The 22,395-nt window shown below is 49.4% G+C and overlaps 1 protein-coding gene across 1 annotated transcript in view; it reads right to left on the bottom strand.

Annotated features, from left to right (window-relative positions):
* LOC120388133 overlaps positions 1–22,395 on the bottom strand; it is a 736,578-nt gene that overhangs the window by 78,052 nt on the left and 636,131 nt on the right. Inside the window, 4 exon segments of the mRNA XM_039509761.1 lie at positions 1,334–1,663; positions 5,808–6,137; positions 13,059–13,388; positions 20,355–20,684. Of these exon segments, the coding sequence (XP_039365695.1) occupies positions 1,334–1,663; positions 5,808–6,137; positions 13,059–13,388; positions 20,355–20,684 (1,320 nt within the window).

Here is a 22,395-nt window from a genome sequence, read left to right as displayed (position 1 = left end):
ATGCACACTTCCTACAAGCAGGTCGGCCCCCTCCTGAAGCAAACACCTGCCCCTGCGGTTCCTGCTGACTTGCCACGACTGACTTGGCAACATCGTTTTGTGGCAGCCATTGCTGCACTCGTGTCTAGTGCTGCCAGCCCAGTACCAGTCTCAGATGAATGATGGCAGAGCTGGGCTGACAGCTGTGTCCTCACACAGGGGCAGCAACTCCCAGCTAGAGACACTGCCATGCTGATGGATTTTCAGATGCCCTAACTTGTATCTGCCCATTTACAACCTGGGACGCAGATCCTGGGCTAGGCTTAATGGGCCCCTGACTGGACTGGCCAGAGGCACTGCTGCAATGCAGAAACGTGGCTTAGCCTGATCTTCTCAGTGTGCCTGTGGGGCAGCAATACAGACAGTCACACGTGGTGGAGGAGAGTCACTTCCCAGCGTACCCTGGGATAGGTGTTTTGCTCATGGTTTTACCTGTTTCCGGTTGAAAGGGTTAAAAGGCAGCCCTTGGGGAGGGCTGGGGCTGAGAGCCAATAAGTATAGGCTGATTGGGAAGGCAGCCACAGCGGCCACGTGCAATGAGGTGACAGCTGGCCCTATAAAAGGGCTGTGAGCCAGCAGCTGGGGCAGTCCCTCTCCAGCTTTGGAGAGAGAAGGACTGATGGCTCAGGGAACAGAACAGAATAGAACAGAGCTGGGGAGCTCCAGCCTGGCAAATCCCCAGGCTGTGGGCCTGTTTAAAGGCCAGAACAGGTACTGGGGTTGCAGAGGCTGCAGCCCGGAGTTAAGCAGAGGCAGCTGGTCTAACCCTCTTGCCAATGGTGAGTGACGTTTTACAGACTGTGGTTTTCCCCAGTGAGTGGAGGCTAGCTGATGACTGGCAGTAGCCACTGAGGTAACGTGGGTGTAAAGGGTGGGGGTTCCCCCGGGAGGGGAGGCCCAGTGTGTGGGGGTACTGCAGTGGGCAGAACCCCAGGGTATGGGGGATCGGGAGAGACACAGGAGCCTGAGGCAAGCGAGACATCGACCAACAGAGGGTGCTCCGAAGGCCGAAGAGCTAATTCCCAAGATGACCAGCAGGAGGCACCGTGCCGGGGTCTACCTTCATTACAGCCCCCTACTGACAGCCCCTATTTGCAGCACAGGCCCCCTAGCACCGCACTAGGGCACTGGGGCCAGCACTTACATCAAGGGGAGCGCGTGAGCGTCCTGCTTAGCCCCCACACTGCTCCCTGCAGCACAGGCCCATAGAACCGCACAGGGAATTAGGGTCAGCACAGACTGAGAGAGAGCGCTCCTACTGGAGCCAACATGCAGGGAGGTAGATGAAAGTTACCTAAGCACACAACACTGGCATCTTCTCCATGGTTACAGTTATTGTCTCCCCAAGGCCGAGCCCTGCAATCAGAGAGGGCAGCTTCTGTCCCTGCGCAGTGAACGTCATCCAGCCAGATTCGGTCTGGCCCTTGCCCAAATCGAGCCCCTCCTGGGGCTGATAACGCCGTCCCACAGCCCAGCTGCCTGCACACAACTCCAGCATCCTGTAACTCCCAGCCGTCATCACACACGGTTCCCCACTGCTGGTTGTGAAGGACCTCGACTCTCCCAGCGCAGCGACTTGGGCCGTTCACCAGTCGGAGCTGAGCCACTTCGGAGATGCCAGAGTCTGGAAACACCCAAATGGAATAAACACTTAGGGAGGTTCCTGTGCATCGGATCACTAGTGATTCTGGGGAACATAGCACCTCTCACTGACGGGTCTTATCAGCCTCTGCAACAGCCTGTTAGGGGTTCACTCCCTGTCAATCTATCGCGGTTAACTCACACAATTAATTCAAAACATTAATTGTGATAAAAAAATTAATCACCATTAAACGCAGTTTTAATCACACTGTTAAAAAATAGAATACCAATTGAAATACTGGTATATTAAATGTTTTGGATGTTTTCTATGTTTCCAAATATAGTGATTTCAATTACAACACAGAATACAATGTGTACAGTTCTCCCTTTATATTATTACAGTCAAGGTTGTTTTATCCGGCATTAAATGCCAGTTAACTAAGAGGGAGGGAGTTTGGGTGCGGGAGAGAGTGCGGAGCTGGGGGTTGGGGCGCGGGAAAGGGTGTGTATCATGGGCTTTGGGAGAAAGTTTGGGTGCAGGACAGAGCTTGGGGCAGGCAGTTGGGGCGTGGGATGGAGTGCGGGGTGCTGGATCCGGGAGCCACTCCCCTCGGGCGGCTACCCGGAAGCAGCAACTTGTCCCAGCTGTTCCCAGGTGGAGGTGCAGGAGGGGGCTTGGCATACTCCCTCCACCCGCAGGCACTGCCCTCGCAGCTCCCATTGGCCATGGTTCCCAGCCAATGGGAGCTGTGCAGCTGGCACTGGGTGGGGGCAGCACGCAGAGCCACCTGACGCACCTCTGCTTAGGAGTAGCTGGAGCCTGGGACAGGTCACCACTTGTGTTGAGCCATCCGAGGTGAGTGGCCCGTGGATCCAACACCCTGCACCCTCCCGTGTACTAAGCCCCTCCTACACTCAAAGTCCCTCCCAGAGCCCTTGCTCTGCACCCTCCTGCGCCCCAACCTCCTGCCGGCCCGTGCCAACCAGACTATGAACTGGCATTTCAATGAAGATCAGAAATGCTGATTTATAGAGCTTTCCAGTTGGTGTAGTGTCCGATAAAACAGCTTTTACTTATTTTGGATTACAAATATTAGCATTGTAAAATGGTAAAAGAAATAGTATTTTTCAGTTCACCTCATACATGTACTGTTGTGCAATCTCTTTATGGTGAAAGTGAAACTTACAAATGTAGATTATATTATTTTTTGTTACATAACTGCACACTTTCTTCTTGTTCAGCCAATCGCTCAGACAAATAAGTTTGTTTACATGTACGGGAGATAATGCTGCCTGCTTCTTATTTGCAATGTCACCCGAAAGTGAGAAGACGCATTCACTTGGCACTTTTTCAGGTGGCATTGCAGGGTATTTACGTGCCACACATGCTAAATATTCATATGCCCTGTAGTGGGGCAGCTGCCCCACTCCCTGAGAATTTAGGCTGCAGCAGGCCAGTGCGCCTGCGCAGGCGGGAAGCCAATCAGAGAAGGACTTATTGGGAGACAATCAGGGCCCAGATTGGAGGCAGCCAATCAGGGCCAGGCTCAGCCCTATAAAAATGCTGCTCAGGGAGTGGAGCGGCAGTCCGTCCCAGGCCTTCTGAGAGGGGAAGGTCTGTCTCCAGAACTGAGAGACTAGCACCAAGGACAGCACAGTGCTGGGCAGGCCCCAGGGAGCAGAAGGGAACTCCAGCCCGGTTTCTGCCAGGCTGCAGGCCCTGAGGGGAAGGGCCTAGCTGGTGCGAGGAGCAGAACGGGAAGCGGCCCAGGGACCTGGACAGATGGAGGGCAAGAAGGAGGGCAGGATGGCTGCCACTGGAGGGTCCCTGGGTTGGGACCCGGAGTAGTGGGCGGGCCTGGGTCCCCCCTTCCCCCTTGCCTTACACCCGGCTGACGGGAGTGGCCACCTAGGGCTGCACCAACACCCTGCCAAGAGGGGTGTGACTTTGGGGGTGCAATTGCCCACATTGGCCGGAGTGTAGAGAGACAGCTGATTGACTCCCCGCCCCCAGGGGAGGATGAACTAAAGGGCACTGCCGGAGGGCAGTGGCTCGAAGAGGATGCCACAAAGCTGGGAGCAACACGGGTCCACACAAGCAAACGGTGGGTGAGACGACACACGGGACAGCACCGGGAGGGAGCGCTCTACTGGACTGAGTTAATTCCCGGAGTCACCAGTGGGAGGCGCTGTGGTGGTGAGTCCCAACACCGTTACAGGCCCCTTTGTGCTTCAGCCACCATTCCAGACAACATGCTTCCATGCTGATGAAGCATGTTGATGAAGCACTGGAATGGGTTACCTAGGGAGGTGGTGGAATCTCCATCCTTAAAGGTTTTTAAGGCCTGGCTTGACAAAGCCTTGACTGGGATGATTTGGTTGGTGTTGGTCCTGCTTTGAGCAGGGGATTGGACTAGATGACCTGCTGAGGTCTCTTCCACACCTAATATTCTATGATTCTATGATGCTCATTTAAAAAAGTAATGTGTTAATTTAATTTGTAACTGAAATCCTTGTGAGGCAAATTGTGTATCTCCTGCTATGTATTTTACCTGCCTTCTGCCATATCTTTCATGTTACAGTAGTCTCGGATGATGACCCAACACATGTTGTTCGTTTTAAGAACACTTTCACTGCAGTTTCAAAAACACAAAGAAAGTACCAATGAGAAATCTCTAAAGCTAGCTACAGCACTCGACGCAAGGTTTAAGAATCTGAAGTGCCTTTTAAAATCTGAGAGGGACGAGGTGTGTAGCAGGCTTTCAGAAGTCTTAAAAGAGCAACACTCCAATGCGCAAACTACAGCACCTGAACCACCAAAAAAGAAAATCAACCTTCTGATGGAGGCATCTGACTCAGATGATGAAAACAAACAATTGTTAGTTTGCACTTCTGTAGATTGTTATCGAGCAGAACCCATCATCAGCATAGACACATGTCCTCTGGAATAGTTGTCAAAGCATGATGGGACATATGAATTATTAGCGGATTTGGCACATAAATATTTTGCAACGCTGGCTACAACAGTGCCATGTGAATGCCTGTTCTCACTTTCAGGTAACATTGTAAACAAGCAAGCAGCATTATCTCCTGTAAATGTAAACAAACTTGTCTCTCTGAGCGTTTAGCTGAATGAGATATAGGACTGAGTGGACTAGTAGGATCTAAAATTTTACATTGTTTTATTTTTGATTGTGGTTATTATTTGTAAATCATTCTACATTTGTAAGTTCAAATTTCAGGATAAAGAGCTGGCACTATAGTGCTTGTATGAGGTGAACTGAAAATACCATTTCTTTTGTTTCTTTTTTACAGTACAAATATTTGTACTTAAATATAAAGTGAGCACTGTACACTTTGAATTCTAAGTTGTAATTGAAATCAAAGTAGAAAATGTAGAAAAAATCCCAAAAAATTGAAATAACAGTTTTCTGTTATTGTGTAATGGAGAAATTAACTGTGCGATTAATCTTTAATCTCACAATTAATCACAATTAATTTTTAATAACTTGACCGCCCTACTCCCCACCACTACCATGCAACAACCTGTGGGGTGGAACAGGGTAGATGAGAGACAGGGCACAGAAACTCATGGGTTGTGTAGGAGAGGAAGTGAGGAAGATCCCTCACTCCAGTCCCAGCAGTGGGGGATCTTCCAGGTTCAGCGGGCAGTAGCTGAGGTGGACATCACCCGGAGTGATGGGGGTAGGACCCCCACACTTCATAAAGGGATCCTGGAGTGGTTGCAGGTTTCATTCAACTCCAAAGCCCAGAACTGGGATCTACGGTTACCCAGCGCCCCGTTGTGCTGTAGCGGGGCAGGGGGATCAAAGCTATCAGCGACGGGGGAGGGGCCCTCACAGCGGCACACATACTGCTGCCTGCAGTGCACCCGGTAAGTGCTGTACTGGGGGCAGAGGAACCAGCACTGACTTTGAGGGAAGAGTGCCCCCTACAGAGCCCCCGGCCTGCTCTCTGCAGCACTGGGATGAAGAACAGTTTGGGGAAAATTGGGTGAGCACTGACACCATGGGAAGAGTCACACTTACTGTGACCCTGAATCGGCTCCCTGCAGTACAGGCCCTTAGCACCTCAGTGCTGACTCAGACAGGAGAGCTGGGTCTCTGCTGAAAGCTTCCCAGCCCGATCCCTGCACCACCCACAGTGACATGATGGATGAAGGTTACCTGAGCACTCAACACCGGCATCTTCTCCGTGGGTACAGTTATTGTCTCCCACAGGCCGAGCCCTGCAATCGGAGAGGGCAGCTTCTGTCCCTGTGCAGTTGACAAGATTCAGCCAAATAATGTCAGATCCTCGCCCAAATTGAGCCCTTCCTGGGGCTGATAGCGCCGTCCCACAGCCCAGCTGCCTGCACACGACTCCAGCATCCTGTAAGTCCCAGCCGTCATCACACACGGTTCCCCACTTCTTGTTATGAAACACTTCGACTCTCCCAGCGCAGCGACTCGAACCATTCATCAGTCGGAGCTGAGCCACTTCTGAGATGCCGGAGTCTGCAAACACCCAAGGGAATAAACACTCAGGGAGTTTCCTGTGCATCTGATCTCTCCTGTCTCTGGGGAATGTAGCACCTTGTGCTGACTGGTCTGACCAGTCTCTGCACACAGCCACTGCCTGTCAAGGGCTCCTCACCACTGACCAGGCTAATCACTTGGGCTATGTTGAAGTTTGTTCACTCCCGTCCCAGCCAGCTCTCACCTAGTTAGGCAGACTGGACGGCAGTCTGTCCTACTGCTCCCACTAGAGCACTTAATGAAAAAGATCACCCCCCCCCCCGCACCCAGCACTGCTGGCAGGAACCTCCTGGGGAGCAGATTTACACCCTCACTCCTGGCACTGATTGTGGTGTTATTGACATGAACTGTGACCAGGGGCGGCTCTAGAAATCGGGCTGCCCCAAGCAGCGCGGAGCGCTGCGCCGCCCTTCCCCGGTCCCGCGGCGGCTCCCCTCTTCCCGCGGCTCCGGTTGAGCTCCTGCCGGCATGCCTGCGGCAGGTCCACCGGAGCCCGGACGAGCGAACGGACCCTGCCGCAGTCTGCGGGAGCTCAACCGAGCCGCAGGAAGACGGGACCGCCGCAGTCATGCCTGCGGCAGGTCCGCTGTCCCGGCTCGTGGGACTGCCGCAGGCATGCCGGCGGGAGCTCCACCGGAGCCAAATGCCGCCCCCCCGGGAAACGGCCGCCCCAAGCGCCTGCTTGGCGCGCTGGTGTCTAGAGCCGCCCCTGACTGTGACCGTGTAGATCATTGTTGCAACCAGGGTCCTATGGTTGCACCAGGATTTGTACAGAGTGCTCTTAAAATCGACTTCTTTACTCCTCTCCAGCGAGGGGAGTAGCGCTAAAATCAACCTTGCTGGTTGAATTTGGGGTAGTGCGGATGCAAATCAATGTTATTGGCCTCCGGGAGCTATCCCAGAGTGCTCCAATATGACCACTCTGGACAGCACTTTCAACTCCGATGCTCTAGCCATGTACACAGAAAAAGCCCTGTGAACTTTTGAATTTCATCTCCTATTTGCTCAGCGTGGCAAGCTCAGCAGCACAGGTGACCACGCAGTCCCCCCAGAATAGCAAACAAGCTCCAGCATGGAGCAAATGAGAGACACTGGATCTGATTGTTGTATGGAGAGAAGAATCTGTGCAGGAAGAACTCCAATCAAAAAGAAGTAATGATACTATATATACAAAATCGCACAGGGCATGAGGAACAGAGGCTACAACAGGGACACACAGCAGTGCCGCAGGAAAGTCAAGGAGCTCAGGCAAGCCTACCAAAAGACAAAGGAGGCAAATGGTCACTCTGGGTCAGAGCCCCATACATGCCGCTTCTATGATCAGCTGCTTGGCATTCTAGGGGGGGACCCTACCACTACCCCACCACTGTCTGTGGACACCTGCAAGAGGGGAGTTTCACGCAACATGGAGGAGGATTTTGTGGACGAGGAAGAGGAGGAGGAGGAGAATGTGCCGCAGACAAGCTGTGAATCTGTTCTCCCTGGTAGCCAGGACCTTTTCATCATCCTGGAGCTAATACCCGCTCAGGCCAGGATCCCCAACCCTGAAGGCGGAGAAGGCACCTCTGGTGAGTGCACATTTGTACCTACACACAGGGTTTAAAAGCAATTGTGTTTAATGTCTGATTTTCCATGAAGACTTGGGATGCATCCGCGGCCAGTACAGCTATTGGAAAAGTCTGTTAACGTGTCCGGGGATGGAGCGGGAACCCTCCAGGGACATCTCCAGGGACGCACCAGTTGGAAGTAACGGAGGAGGAGAAGGACCTAGGAGTCCTGGTTGATCGTAGGATGACTATGAGTAGGCAATGTGATGTGGTCGTTAAAAAAGCAAATGCGGTCTTGGGTTGCATTAGGCGAGGTATTTCTAGTAGGGATAAGGAGGTGCTAGTCCCGTTATATAAGGCGTTGGTGAGACCTCATTTGGAGTATTGTGTGCAGTTTTGGTCTCCAATGTATAAGAAGGATGAATTCAAACTAGAACAGGTACAAAGAAGGGCCACTAGAATGATCCGAGGAATGGAAGGCCTTTCGTATGAAAGGAGACTTGAGGAGCTCGGTTTGTTTTCCTTAACCAAAAGAAGGATAAGAGGAGATATGATCACACTCTTTAAATATATCAGAGGGATAAATACCAGGGAAGGAGAGGAATTATTTCAGCTCAGTGCTAATGTGGACACGAGGACAAACGGATATAAATTGTCAGTCAGGAAATTCAGGCTTGAAATTAGACGAAGGTTTCTAACCATCAGGGGAGTGCAATACTGGAACAGCCTACCGACGGAAACAGTGGGGGCGAAGGACCTCCATGACTTTAAGATTAAGCTAGATAAGTTTATGGAGGAGATGGTATGATAGGGTAACAGGCTTAGTCAATAGGTCAATTAAGTGCCACACTGGTAAATAGTACAATGGGTCAATGGTATGATATAATCTTTTCCAGAGGGTTTGGCTGGAGAGTCTTGCCCGCATGCTCGGGGTTCAGCTGACCGCCATATTTGGGGTCGGGAAGGAATTTTCCTCCAGGGAAGATTGGCAATGGCCCTGGAGGTTTTTCGCCTTCCTCCGAAGCATGGGGCAGGGGTCTCTTGCTAAGGAGTGGGTGGATCAGCTTATGTGGCCTGCATCTTGCAGGAGGTCAGACTAGATGATCATAATGGTCCCTTCTGATCTTGAATTCTATGATTCTATGATTCTATGATCTCCATGAAGCTCTCCTGGAGGTACTCTGAAAGCCTTTGCAGAAGGTTTCTGGGGAGGGCTGCCTTATTTCATCCTTCACGGTAGGACACTTTACCACGCCAAGCCAGTAGCAAGTAGTCTGAAATCACTGCAGCACAAAGCATGGCAGTTAATGGTCTTGGGTTTTGGTCGCATTCAAGCAACATTCAGTCTATATCTTTCTGTGTTAGCCTCAGGAGAGTGATATCCTTCATGGTCACCTGGTTGAAATCGGGGAATTTTTGTAAGGGAACAGTAAAAGGATCCCGTTCATGCTGGGATGCTTGTGCTTGGCTAAAAGGGATCATCCCTGAGAATAGCCAAGCGGCGGGGGGAAGGGATCATCCCAAATAGTCACGTGAAGGGGTGGGGGGAGGTGTGTGCTGCAATTTCACCAGAAAACCACAGCCCCTCCTTTTAAATGGCAAACCCAACCTGCATAGCTTGCTATAGGAAAGGAGGGTGCTGCAGTTTGAAAACATTCCCACATGTTATGAAGGCATTAGAAGCCAAACCCACGTACCCTTTGGTTTACCATGGCTGCCTGGAAACCAAATTCTGTTGCTCGACCGTGTGTGATGTGTCACCATATCGACAGGCGCTCAATATAAAAGGCAAAATGTGACCTTGTACCTAAAGCACATGTGCTGTCTGCTGTGAATTGCTTGACTCACTGTGAAAGAGTCTCCCTTTTGTTCTCAGAAATGTGTCATCTTAAATTTTACTCTCCCTTTTTATCCTCCCGCAGGTGCAAAAGTTTCTATGCTCCCCACATCATCTCCATCCCTGAGGTTATCGCAGATTAGAAGATGAAAAAACCTCTCTCGCGATGACGTTTTCCAAGCTCATGTAGTGCTCCCGCACTGATAGGGCAGAGCTGAAGGCATGGAGGCATTCAGTGGCAGAATCCAGGAAAGCATTAAGTGAGCATGATGAGAAGAGGCAGAATGCAATGCTGAGGCTAATGGGGGAGCAAACGGACATGCTCAGACCTCTGGTGGGGCTGCAGGAAAGCCAACAAGAGCTCAGACCGCCGCTGCATCCACTGTACAACTTCTCCCCAAGTTCCATATCCTCCTCACCCAGATGCCCAAGAATGCGGGGGCAGGGGGAGGCTCTGGGCACCCAGCCACTCCACTCGAGAGGATGGCCCAAGCAACAGAAGCCTTTCATTCAAACAGTTTTGATATGTAGTGTGGCTACAATAAGCAATGTCCTTCCCTCCACCCCTCCTCCCCAAACCCACCCTACCCCACCCGGGCTACCTTATCAGTGCTTCAGAATTGATTCCTTGAGGACCTGCTCCATGATTTTTCCAGGGACTGAGGTGAGGCTCACCAGCTTGTAGTTCCCCGGATCCTCCTTCTTCCCTTTTTTAAAGATGGGCACTGCATTGGTCTTTTTCCAATCATCTGGGACGTCCCGCGATCACCATGAGGTTTCAAATATAATGGCCAATGGCTCTGCAATCAGATCCACCAACTCCTTGACCACCCTCAGACGTAGCGCATCCAGCCTCATGGATTTGTGCTCGTCCAGCATTTCTAAATAGTCCCGAACGACTTCTTTCTCCACAGAGGGCTGGTCACCTCCTCCCCATGCTGTGTTGCCCAGTGCAGCAGTCTGGGAGCTGACCTTGTTCGTGAAAATTGAGGCAAAAAAAGCATCGAGTACGTTCACTGTTTCCACATCCTCTGCCACTGGGTTGCCTCCCTCATTCATTAAGGTGCCCACACTTTCCTTGACTTTCTTCTTGTTGGTAACATACCTGTAGAAACCCTTCTTGTTACTCTGAACATCCCTTGCTAGCTGCAACTCCAAGTGTGATTTGGCCTTCCTGATTTCACTCCTGCATGCCCGAGCAATATACTTATACTCCTCCCTGGTCATTTGTCCAATCTTCCACTTCTTGTAAGCTTCGTTTTTGTGTTTAAGATCAGCAAGGATTTCACTGTTAAGCCAAGATGGATGCCTGCCATATTTACTATTTTTTCTACACATTGTGATAGTTTGTTCCTGCAACCTCAAGAAGGATTCTTTAAAATACAGATTGAAAATATTCCTTTAAAATAAAAAAAGAAGGCTCCCCTCACTGACATGCAGACAATTCTGGGGTAAGACAGGGCAGCTGAGAATCAGGACAGGGAAATATGTAGGCTGTGTAGGGCAGGAAGTGAGGAAGAATTGCCTCTCTTCTGTCCAGCTTTTGGGGAAGTTACAACTTTAGGGCTCAATTCCTGAGTTGCAAATCCACTGGAACACTGTGATTCGGAACAGACTCTTGAGAAATTCGCCCTGGATTTTTAGTTTGAGTGAGCGGCTGCAGGCTCCGTTGCAACTAAATCCAACCAGTGGAAGCTGCAGTTACCCAGCCTGCCATCATCCTGCAGAGAGCTCTGGCCCAGGGATAAGTAGACACCACCTGGCAGAGGGCACAGGGATGCCTAGAGTTATACAGGGATCCCCTGGGTGAGATATATGCACAACAGCTCAGCAAAAGTGGTATGTGAGGTCTCTACCAAGAGCCAGCAGCCCACTGGTTGACCTAATGGGGGCAAGATGTTTGTATGGGACATAGTTGAAGAGAGATGTAGACTATGAGGCTCCGGAAGTGTTGAAGTGAAGCTTGGCACTTGCACCATGGCAATCCCTTCGGCTGAGCCAATCAGCACATAGAACAAAGCCCAGCCGTGGAGACAGGCTGTATTCACTGTCTTGGCCCAGTGAGGGCCTGAGAATTTGCAAAGACAAAGGACCCTCAGCACAAATCTCTGAAAAGAGACCTCCTCTGGGAAGAGACAATGATCTGTACCTACAAAGAAAGAGGAGAGGGGACAAGAGCTCCCTTTCACCCAGGAGGCAGCTGACAGCGTTTGTCTCAGGAACAGGAGATCACAGCCAAGCCTGGAGTAAAACCCTTCAAGGACTGTGGGGTGAGCGTTGCTCTACGAGACAGAAAAGTATCTGGTTCAATGAGTCCAGGCTCTAGTCAGCGTGGTATGATTTTATTGGCCATGGAACCATTTCTTTCCAACCCTTCTCCTTGCTACCTCTCGAATCTCTACACTCCGTGAAATCACTTGTCCTTGTTGTCACTCTGAAGGGATCTAGTGCTGTACAGTTGTCAGGGTGGTAATGGGAGTTGGAACTGGTCACCTGGGAGCCCTGTTCCTTTGGAATCAGTGAATCTGTGACTGCAGTGAGTGCCCAGTGGGACAGGGGCTGGGTGCTGCAGGGGAATATATGGACAGCTTGGGCACTGGGGCCAGCAGTGATTTCAAGGGGAGAGCCCTAGGGTTGCCAGCTTTTTAATTGTACAAATCTGAACATCCTAGCCCCGCCCCTTCCCTCAGTCCATGCCCCCTTCCCCACCCATTCCCCGAAGCCCTATCCCCCGCTCACTACATTCTCCCTCCCTCAGTGACTCGCTTTCCCCATCCTCACTCAATTTCACTGGGCTGGAGGAGGGTTGGGGTGCAGGAGGGGGTGAGGGCTCTCACTGGTGGTGTGGGCTCTGGACTGGGGCCAGAAATTAGGGGTTCAAAGTGTGGGAGGGGGCTGTGGGTTGAGACAGGGGGTTGCGGTGCGGGGTGGTGAGGGCCCCATCTGGGGTTGCTGGCTCTGGGTTGGGGCCGGGGATGAGCAGTTTGTGGTGCAGGAGGGGGCTCCAGGCTGTAGGGTGGGGCAGACGGTTTCAGGGTTCAGTAGGGGACTCCAGGCTGTAGGGTGGGGCAGAGGGCTTCAGGGTGCAGGAGGGGGCTCTGGGCTGGGACAGGGGTTTGGGGTGGGGGACTGGGTGAGGGATTTGGGGTTCAGGAGGGGGCTCTGGGTTTGGGGGAGGGCTCAGGGCTGAGAAAGGGGGTTGGGGCTCAGGGTTAGAGGACAGGCTTACCTCCGTCTGCTCCTGGTCAGCAGCACAATGCAGGAGCTAAGGCAGGCTTCCTGCCTGTCCTGATTCTGCCCTGTGCCCCAGAAGCGGCCTGTAGAACCGCACAGGGGAATTAGGGTCAGCACAGCCTCTGAGAGGCGAGCGCTCCGTACTGGACCCACCATATTGTTGATCGAACCACAGGCCCCAAGGACCATGCTGCGGTCAGGTCTGGCTGTGAGAGGACAATACCTCATAATGAGCTTCCCACTGTGCTCCCTGCAACACACAGGGTGGTAGATGAAGGTTACCTGAGCACACAACACCAGCATCTTCTCCATGGTTACAGTTATTGTCTCCCAAAGGCCGAGCCCTGCATTGGGTGAGGGCAGCTTCTGTCCCTGTGCAGTGAACGTCATCCAGCCAGATACGATCTGATCCTCGCCCAAATCGAGCTCCGCCTGGGGCTGATAGCGCCGTCCCACAGCCCAGCTGCCTGCACACGACTCTGGCCTCCTGTAAGTCCCAGTTGTCATCACACACGGTTCCCCACAGCTGGTTGTGAAGCACCTCGACCCTCCCAGCGCAGCGACTCGGGCCATTCACCAGTCGGAGATGAGCCACTTCTGAAATGCCAGCGTCTGCAAACACCCCGAAGGAATAAATATTTAGGGAGGTTCCTGTGCATCTGATCACTAGTGACACTTGGGAACGTAGCACCTCAGACTTACTTGGCTGAACTGCCTCTGCCACTGCCTGTCAGGGGTTGACTCTTTGCTAGGGCTGTCAATTAATCGCAGTTAACTCGTGTGACTAACTCAAAAAAATGAATCGCAAGTTACAATATGAATCATGATTAATCTCAGTTTTAATCACACTGTTAATAGAATGCCAACTGAAATTTATTCAATATTTGGGATGTTTTTCTACATTTTCAAATATATCGATTTCAATTACAACAAAGAAAACACAGTGTAAAGTGGTCCCTTTATATTATTATTTTGGATTACAAATATTTGCACCACAAAAATAATAAAAGAAATAATATTTTTCAATTCATCTCATACAAATACTGTCGGGCAATCTCTGTATAGTAAAAGGTTGAATTTCAAAAAAAAATCTCCAAAATTTAGAAACTACACGTCCACTCAGTCCTTTTTCTTGTTTAGCCAATTGCGAAGACAAACAATGTTGTTTAAATTTTTGGGAGATAATGTTGCCTGCTTCTTATTTACAATGTCACCTGAAAGTGAGAAGAGGCATTGGAATGGCATTTTTATAGCCGGCATTGCAAGGTATTTACATATGTATAAACATTCATATGCCACTTCATGCTTCGGCCACCATTCTAGATGACATGCTTCCATGCTGATGATGCTGTTAAAAAAGTGATGTGTTAATTTAATTTGTGACTGAAATCCTTGGGAGAGAATTTTATGTCTCCTGCTCTGTTTTTTACCCACGTTCTGCCATATATTTCATGTTATAACAGTCTCGGATGATGTCTCACCACGTGTTCGTTTTAAGAATACTTATGCAGATTTGAAAAAACGCAAAGAAGTTACTAATGTGAGATTTCTAAAGATAGCTATAGCCTTCCAAAATCTGAGAGGGATGAGGTGTGGAGCAGGCGTTCAGAAGTCTTCAAAAAGCAACACTCTAATGCAGAAACTACAGCATCTGAACCACCAAAAGAGAAAATCAACCTTCTGCTGGTGGCATCTGACTCAGATGATGAAAACAAACATTTTTCAGTCTGCATTGCTTTAGATTGTTATCGAGCAGAACCTATCATCAGCATGGACACATGTCCTCTAGAATAGTGGTCAAAGCATGAAGGGACATATGAATTTTTAGTCGATTTGGCGCATAAATATTTTGCAACGCTGGCTACAACAGTGCAATGAGAACACCTGTTCTCACATTCCTGTGACACTGTAAAGAAGAAGAAGAAGGTTGCATTATCTCCTACAAATGTAAACAAACTTGTTTGTCTGAGCAACTGGCTGAACGAGATGTTGGACTGAGTGGACATGTAGGAGCTAAATATTTACATTGTTTTATTTTGGAGTGCAGTCTTCTGCCAATGGGTCTGACCGCTCTCTGCACACAGCAACTGCCTGTAGAGGGCTCCCCACCACTGACCAGGCTAATCACTTGGGCAATGTTGAAGCTTTTCCACTCCCCTCCCAGCCAGCCATAACCTAGTTAGGGAAACTGGACTGCAGACTGTGATCACCCCTCACACTGCTTTGAATCAGAAGCTGGCAGGAACCTCCTGGGGAGCAGATTTACACCCTCACTCCTGGCGCTGGTATTCGCTCCAGTGGGATACTGTGCAGCCCTGCGGGGCAGACGCTGGCATAAGCATCTCAGTGATTGGGAGCTCAGCACAGTCACCCATATCATTAGTGATTGCCTCAGCCTAACATCAGCCTGATTAGGAACAGTCAATATGGATTCACCAAGGGCAAATCATGCCTGACCAACCTGATTGCCTTCTGTGATGAGATAACTGGCTCTGTGAATATGGGGAAAGTGGTGGATGTGTTATTCCTTGACTGTAGCAAAGCTTTTGATACGGTCTCCCACAGTATTCTTGCTAGCAAGTTAAAGAAGTATGGATTGGATGAGTGGACTATAAGGTGGTTAGAAAGCTGACTAGATCATCAGGCTCAATGGGTAGTGATCAACAGCTCGATGTCCAGTTGGCAGTTGAGTGCCCCAGGGGTCAGTCCTGGGGCCAGTTTTGTTCAAAATCTTTATTAATAATCTGGATGATGGGATGGATTGCACCCTCAGCAAGTTTACAGATTACACTAAGATGGGGGAGGGGTAGATATGCTGGAGGGTAGGGATAGGGTCCAGAGTGACCTAGACAAATTGGAGGATTGGGCCAAAAGAAATCTGATGAGGTTCAACAAGAGTCCTGCACTTAGGATGGAAGAATCCCATGCACTGCTACTGACTGGCTGGCTAAGTGGCAGTTCTGCAGAAAAGGACGTAGTGGTTACAGTGGACGGGAAGCTGGATATGACTCAGCAGTGTGCCCTTGTTGCCAAGAAGGCTAACGGCATATTGGTTTGCATTAGCCAGAGCATTGCCTGCAGATGGAGGAAAGTGATTATGCCTCTCTATTCGGCACTGGTGAGACCACATCCAGAGTACTGCGTCCAACCCCACTACGGAAAGGATGTGGACAAATTGCAGAGAGTCCAGTGGAGGGCAACACAAATTATTAGGGGGCTGGAGGAAATGACTTATGAGGAGAGGCTGAGGGAACTGGGATTGTTTAGTCTGCAGAATAGAAGAATGAGGGGGGATTTGATAACTGCTTTCAACTACCTGAAAGGGGGTTCCAAAGAGGATGGATCTAGCCTGTTCTCAAGGGTAGCAGATGATAGTTTCAAAGAGTAATGGTCTCAAGTTGCAGCGGGGGAGATTTAGGTTGGATATTAGGAAAACCTTTTCACTAGGGGGGTGGTGAAGCCTGAGGTTGGTTTTAGGAGGAGGTGGTGGAATCTTAGAGGTATTTTTTATTTTTTAAGGGACAAAAGCTGACAAAGCTGATGGGATTTTTTGGGTTTGCTCCTGCTTTGAGCAGGGGTTGGACTAGATGACCTCCTGTGGTCTCCTCCAACCCTAATCTTCTATGATTCTATGATTCTGTGATCAGCATCGAATATACATGTGTTGGCTCCATAGTTTTCTTCACCCAGAATCCATCCCCCTTAGAACTGCCTGGAGCGCAGGGACACCTGGCAGGAACCTGCTGCACACCAGGCTGACAATGGTTCCGACCAGGGCAGAGGCAATGCACACTTCCTACAAGCAGATCGGCCCCCTACTGAAGCAAACACCTGCCCCTGTGGTTCCTCCTCACTTGCCGCGACTGACTTGGCAACATCGTTTTGTGGCAGCCATTGCTGCACTCCTGTCTAGTGCTGCCAGCCCAGTACCAGTCTCAGATAAATGATGGCAGAGCTGGGCTGACAGCTGTGTCCTCACACAGGGGCAGCAACTCTGGGACAGAGAGACTGGCGTGCTGATGGATTTCAGAAGCCCTAACTTCTATCTGCCTATTTGTAACCTGGGATGAAGATCCTGAACTAGTCTTAACAGGCCCCTGACTGAACTGGTCAGAGGATTTGATACAATACCGAGATTTGGGTAAGCCCGATCTTCTGACTGTGCCTCTGGAGCAGCAATACAGATAGTCACACATGTGGTGGAGTAGAGTCCCGTTAGAAGACTGGACCTCGAGGAGGTAAGCAAGGTTTGAATGAGCTCTCCCCTGATAGCTAGTGATGAGCTGGGGAGGGGAAAAGGCTTCAGGAACAGACTGTGTTTATATAAACACACCCATTCTGCCTAGTATCCAGCAGACAGAGCTGTGTTGGTTGGTTGGTTCTGGGTTTCAAACCAATGTAGTACTTGAATGCAGGGGTAGTGAAATGTTGTTGTCCTGATTGTCTGAGTAAAGGGCAGCAGAACTGTGCTTAGCCTGCCCTGACTGAGGGGGGTCACCCACAACTGACCTGAACTCACTAACCAGGGAGCTCAGACACCAGACCCCTATCAACAGTGAGACGGGGTGGAGATGGGTGTTCCTGCTGAGGGGATGTGGACTCTGTGTAAGAGGTCTAGGGATGGTTCAATCTGCTCCTAACCACTCTTCAAAGATAGAGTTAATTAAGGCTCCATTAGGAGTCTTTTTGGTTTCAGTGATCACTAGAGCTGAAATCAGCTGCTGTGAGACAGTGTTTCTGCCCAGCCTGCTTCAGCGCTGAGGTTTCCCACTAAGAGCTGAGAGTCACTTAGAGCTGGATGGAGCCTCAAGAGAGCGACCTGCAGAGGTCACAGCGGAGACTCCAGGGGCAGCAGAAGCTGAGGGTGAGCAGAGTGGTGAGTGGCTGGCAGGGCAGCTGCCACCAGAGTTAGCACCCAGACAGCAGAGCGAGCCAGGCGCTCTCCTGCCCCCATGGTGGGAGCTGAACTCACACAGGTGCACCTCTGAACTCGGGGTCTTCACTAACCAAGGACAACCAATGTTAGTGGGGTGCGGTGGAGGAGAAGGGAGGGCACCTTAAAGGAACTTTGGGTTTCTGGAATCAAGCACCTGAGGCAAAAGACACTGACCAACGTACAGTGTGGGAGGTGTTTTGCTCATGATTTTATCAGTTTCCAGCATTTTCCAAAGTTAAGGCCGGAGGGCTTCCCTTCTTTTATTAAAAAAATATTTTCTGCACTGAGACTATCCTTGCAAGAGGGGAAGCTGTGCTTCTTAGAAGCACCCAGGGGCTGCTGTGTAATTGTCTCAGTTTACGGGGTGGGGGCTCCACCGGAGCCGCGGGACCAGCGGACCTTCCTCAGGCATGCATGCGGGAGGTCCACCGGAGCCGCCTGCCGCCCTCCCGGGACGCCGTCTGCCCAAGCGCACGCTTGGCGCGCTGGGGTCTGGAGCCGGCCCTAGATGGGACATAGTTGAAGAGAGATGTAAAATGTAGAATATGATGCTCCAGAAGTGTTGAAGTGAAGCTTTTCACATGCGCCATGGCAATCCCTTCGGCTGAGCAAATCAGCACATAGAACAAAGCACAGCCGTGGAGACAGGCTATATTCACTGTCTGGGCCTCACTGTCTGAGAATTTGCAAAGACCAAGGACCCTCAGCACAATTCTCTGAAGAGAGACCTCCTCTGGGAACAGACAATGGTCTGTACCTACAAAGAGGAGAGGGGACAAGAGCTCCCTTTCACCCAGGAGGCGGCTGACAGTGTTTGTCTCAGGAACAGGAGATCACAGCCAAGCCTGGAGTAAAACCCTGGAAGGACTGTGGGGTGAGCGTTACTCTACCAGATGTTAGGATATAGATATTCAGGCCTGTCTGCAAAGGCCTATACTTTAAGAATTTAGGTGTAGTCTTATCACTTAGCTAGTTATAGAGGTATAAAAGAAAGAATCAAAATCACTGTCTGTGTAATGGCCTTCTCTTACTGTGACATGCGAAGGCCGTCAGCTAAGATGTAGTTAGGCAGCCATAAGCTGGGAAGTGTATGGTCAGGTCCACACATTCCAAACTAGTCACATGGAAATAAGGTGCTATTGGGCTATTAGGAATACAATCCTGTCCTGATATTCCTATCACCTCCAGAGAAAGGTAGAGCCTAGAAGATGTAAAAGGAAACTTAGTTTAATAGCATTCTGTCTGGCAAGAACTCACTTATCAATAGACACAGCTGGAAAACCCTTATGTCAGTATAGATGTCGTTGTGAAATCCTCACTTCTGTATTGTTTTGTATGTTTATTTGCATGGTTTCTGTCTGGTTGTGTAATTGTTTCTATCTACTGTATAATTAATTTTGTTGGGTGTAAACCAATGAAGGTGGTGGAATATAATTGGTTAAATAACCATGTTACAATATGTTAGGATTGGTTAGTTAAATTTCAGTAAAATGATTGGTTAAGGTCTAGCTAAGCAAAACTCAGGTTTTACTATATAGTCTGCAGTCAATCAGGAAGAGTGGGGGAAATGGGAACAGGGACTGGGGATGGGGGAATTGGGATCATGTTTTACTAAAACGGGAAATGGGAACAGGGGATGGGAACAGAAACAAGGACACATACAAGGCTCTGTGGTGTCAGAGTTGGGAAGGGGGACACTAAGGAAGGAAACTGGAATCATGCTTGCTGGAAGTTCACCCCAATAAATATCGAATTGCTTGCGCCTTTGGACTTCGAGTATTGTTGCTCTCTGTTCATGCAACAAGGACCAGGGAAGTGAGAGGGTGAAGGTATAAGCCCCCTAACACCAGACAGAAAAGTGTCTGGTTCAATGAGTCTAGGCTCTAGTCAGTGTGGTATGATTTTATTGGCCATGGAACCATTTATTTCCAACCCTTCTCCTTGCTACCCCTCGAATCGCTACACTGTGAAATCACTTGTACTTGGTGTGACTAGGAAGGGATTTAGAGCTGTGTGTTGATTGGGGCAGAGATGGGAGGTGGAGCTGGTCACCTTGGGACCCTGTTCTTTTGGGATCAGCAGATGTGTGACTTCTGTGAATGCCCAGCGCGACAGGGACTCAGTGCTGCAGGGAGACGCTCAGAGGGCCGAGGGGTGAAGTGTGCCTATTGCCAACCAGGAGAGAGGTCAGCCCCCCCCCCCCACAAGGCCTAGAGGGCACGGCTTGTGTGGTCTGTGGCCGAGGGAGTCAGTGAGCTGCCCCCAGCGGGCACAGACAAGAGGCATTAGGGCCAGCACAACTGCAAATGGAGAGTGCCCCCTACTGACACCCGCCTACCTACAGTCCCCCTAGCACCGCACTAGGGCACGGGGGCTAGCACTGACTTCAAGGGGAGAACGTGAGCATCCTCTCCTGAGCCCTCACACTGCTCCCTGCAGCACAGGCCCATAGAACCGCACAGCGGGATTAGGGTCAGCACAGACTGAGAGGAGAGCGCTCCCTACAGGAACCGCCATATTGTCCCTGAAGCACAGGCCCCAAGCACCATGCTGGGGTCAGCACTGGTTGTGAGGGGACCATGCCCTGTAATAAGCTTCCCACCCTGCTCCCTGCAACACACAGGGTGGTAGATAAAGGTTACCTGAGCACACAACACCAGCATCTTCTCCATGGTTACAGTTATGGGCTCCCCAAGGCCGAGCCCTGCACTCAGTGAGGTCAGCTTCTGTCCCTGTGCACTGAACGTCATCCAGCCAGATTCGGTCTGACCCTCGTCCAAATCGAGCTCCGCCTGGGGCTGATAACGCCGTCCCACAGCCCAGTTGCCTGCACACGACTCTGGCATCCCGTAAGTCCCAGTTGTCATCACACACGGTTCCCCAGTGCTGGTTGTGAAGCACCTCGACCCTCCCAGCGCAGCGACTCGGGCCATTCACCAGTCGGAGATGAGCCACTTCTGAAATGCCAGCGTCTGCACACACCCCGAAGGAATAAATATTTAGGGAGGTTCCTGTGCATCTGATCACTAGTGACACTTGGGAACGTAGCACCTCAGACTTACTTGGCTGAACAGCCTCTGCCACTGCCTGTCAGGGGTTGACTCTTTGCTAGGGCTGTCAATTAATCGCAGTTAACTCAAAAAAATGAATCGCAAGTTAAAATATGAATCATGATTAATCTCAGTTTTAATCGCACTGTTAATAGAATGCCAATTGAAATTTATTAAATATTTGGGATGTTTTTCTACATTTTCAAATATATTGATTTCAATTACAACAAAGAAAACACAGTGTAAAGTGGTCACTTTATATTATTATTTTTTTGGATTGCAAATATTTGCACTACAAAAATAATAAAAGAAATAATATTTTTCAATTCACCTCATACAAGTACTGTAGGGCAATCTCTGTATAGTAAAAGGTTGAATTTCAAAAAAAAATCTCCAAAACTTAGAGACTACACATCCACTCAGTCCTATTTCTTCTGCAGCCCATTGCGAAGACATTGTTGTTTAAATTTATGGGAGATAATGTTGCCTGCTTCTTATTTACAATGTCACCTGAAAGTGAGAAGAGGCACTTTTATAGCTGGCATTGAAAGGTATTTACATGCCGAATATGGTAAACATACATATGCCTCTTCATGCTTCGGCCACCATTCTAGATGACATGCTTCCATGCTGATGATGCTGTTAAAAAAGTGATGTGTTAATTTAATTTGTGACTGAAATCCTTGGGGAAGAATGGTATGTCTCCTGCTCTGTGTTTTACCTGCATTCTGCCATATATTTCATGTTATAACAGTCTCGGATGATGTCTCAGCATGTGTTCCTTTTAAGAACACTTACGCAGATTTGAAAAAACGCAAAGAAGTTACTAATGTGAGATTTGTCAGATAGCTATAGCACTTCAAAATCTGAAGTGCCTTCCAAAATCTGAGAGGGACAAGGTGTGGAGCAGGCTTTCAGAAGTCTTCAAAGAGCAACACTCCAATGCGCAAACTACAGCACCTGAACCACCAAAAAAGAAAATCAACCTTCTGCTGGTGGCATCTGACTCAGATGATGAAAACAAACATTTGTCAGTCTGCACTGCTTTAGATTGTTATCGAGCAGAACCCATCATCAGCATGGGCACATGTCCTCTGGAATAGTGGTCAAAGCATGAAGGGACATATGAATTTTTAGCGGATTTGGCACATAAATATTTTGCAACACTGGCTACAACAGTGCCATGTGAATGCCTGTTCTCACTTTCAGGTAACATTGTAAACAAGAAGCAAGCAGCATTATCTCCTGTAAATGTAAACAAACTTGTCTCTCTGAGCGTTTAGCTGAACGAGATATAGGACTGAGTGGACTTGTAGGATCTAAAATTTTACATTTTTTTATTTTTGATTGTGGCTATTATTTGTAAATCATTCTACATTTATAAGTTCAAATTTCAGGATAAAGAGCAGGCACTATAGTACTTGTATGAGGTGAATTGAAAATACCATTTCTTTTGTTTCTTTTATACAGTACTTAACTATAAACTGTACACTTTGAATTCTAAGTTGTAATTGAAATCAAAGTAGAAAATGTAGAAAACATCAAAAAAATGAAATAACAGTTTTCTGTTATTGTGTAATGGAGCAATTAACTGTGCGATTAATCTTTAATCTCACAATTAATCACAATTAAT

The sequence above is a fragment of the Mauremys reevesii genome, linkage group 22, assembly GCF_016161935.1.
Source record: "Mauremys reevesii isolate NIE-2019 linkage group 22, ASM1616193v1, whole genome shotgun sequence".
Lineage (NCBI taxonomy): Eukaryota > Metazoa > Chordata > Testudines > Geoemydidae > Mauremys > Mauremys reevesii.
Note: the sequence above shows the minus strand (reverse complement) of the source record. Positions and strands in the feature narration are given on the sequence as shown.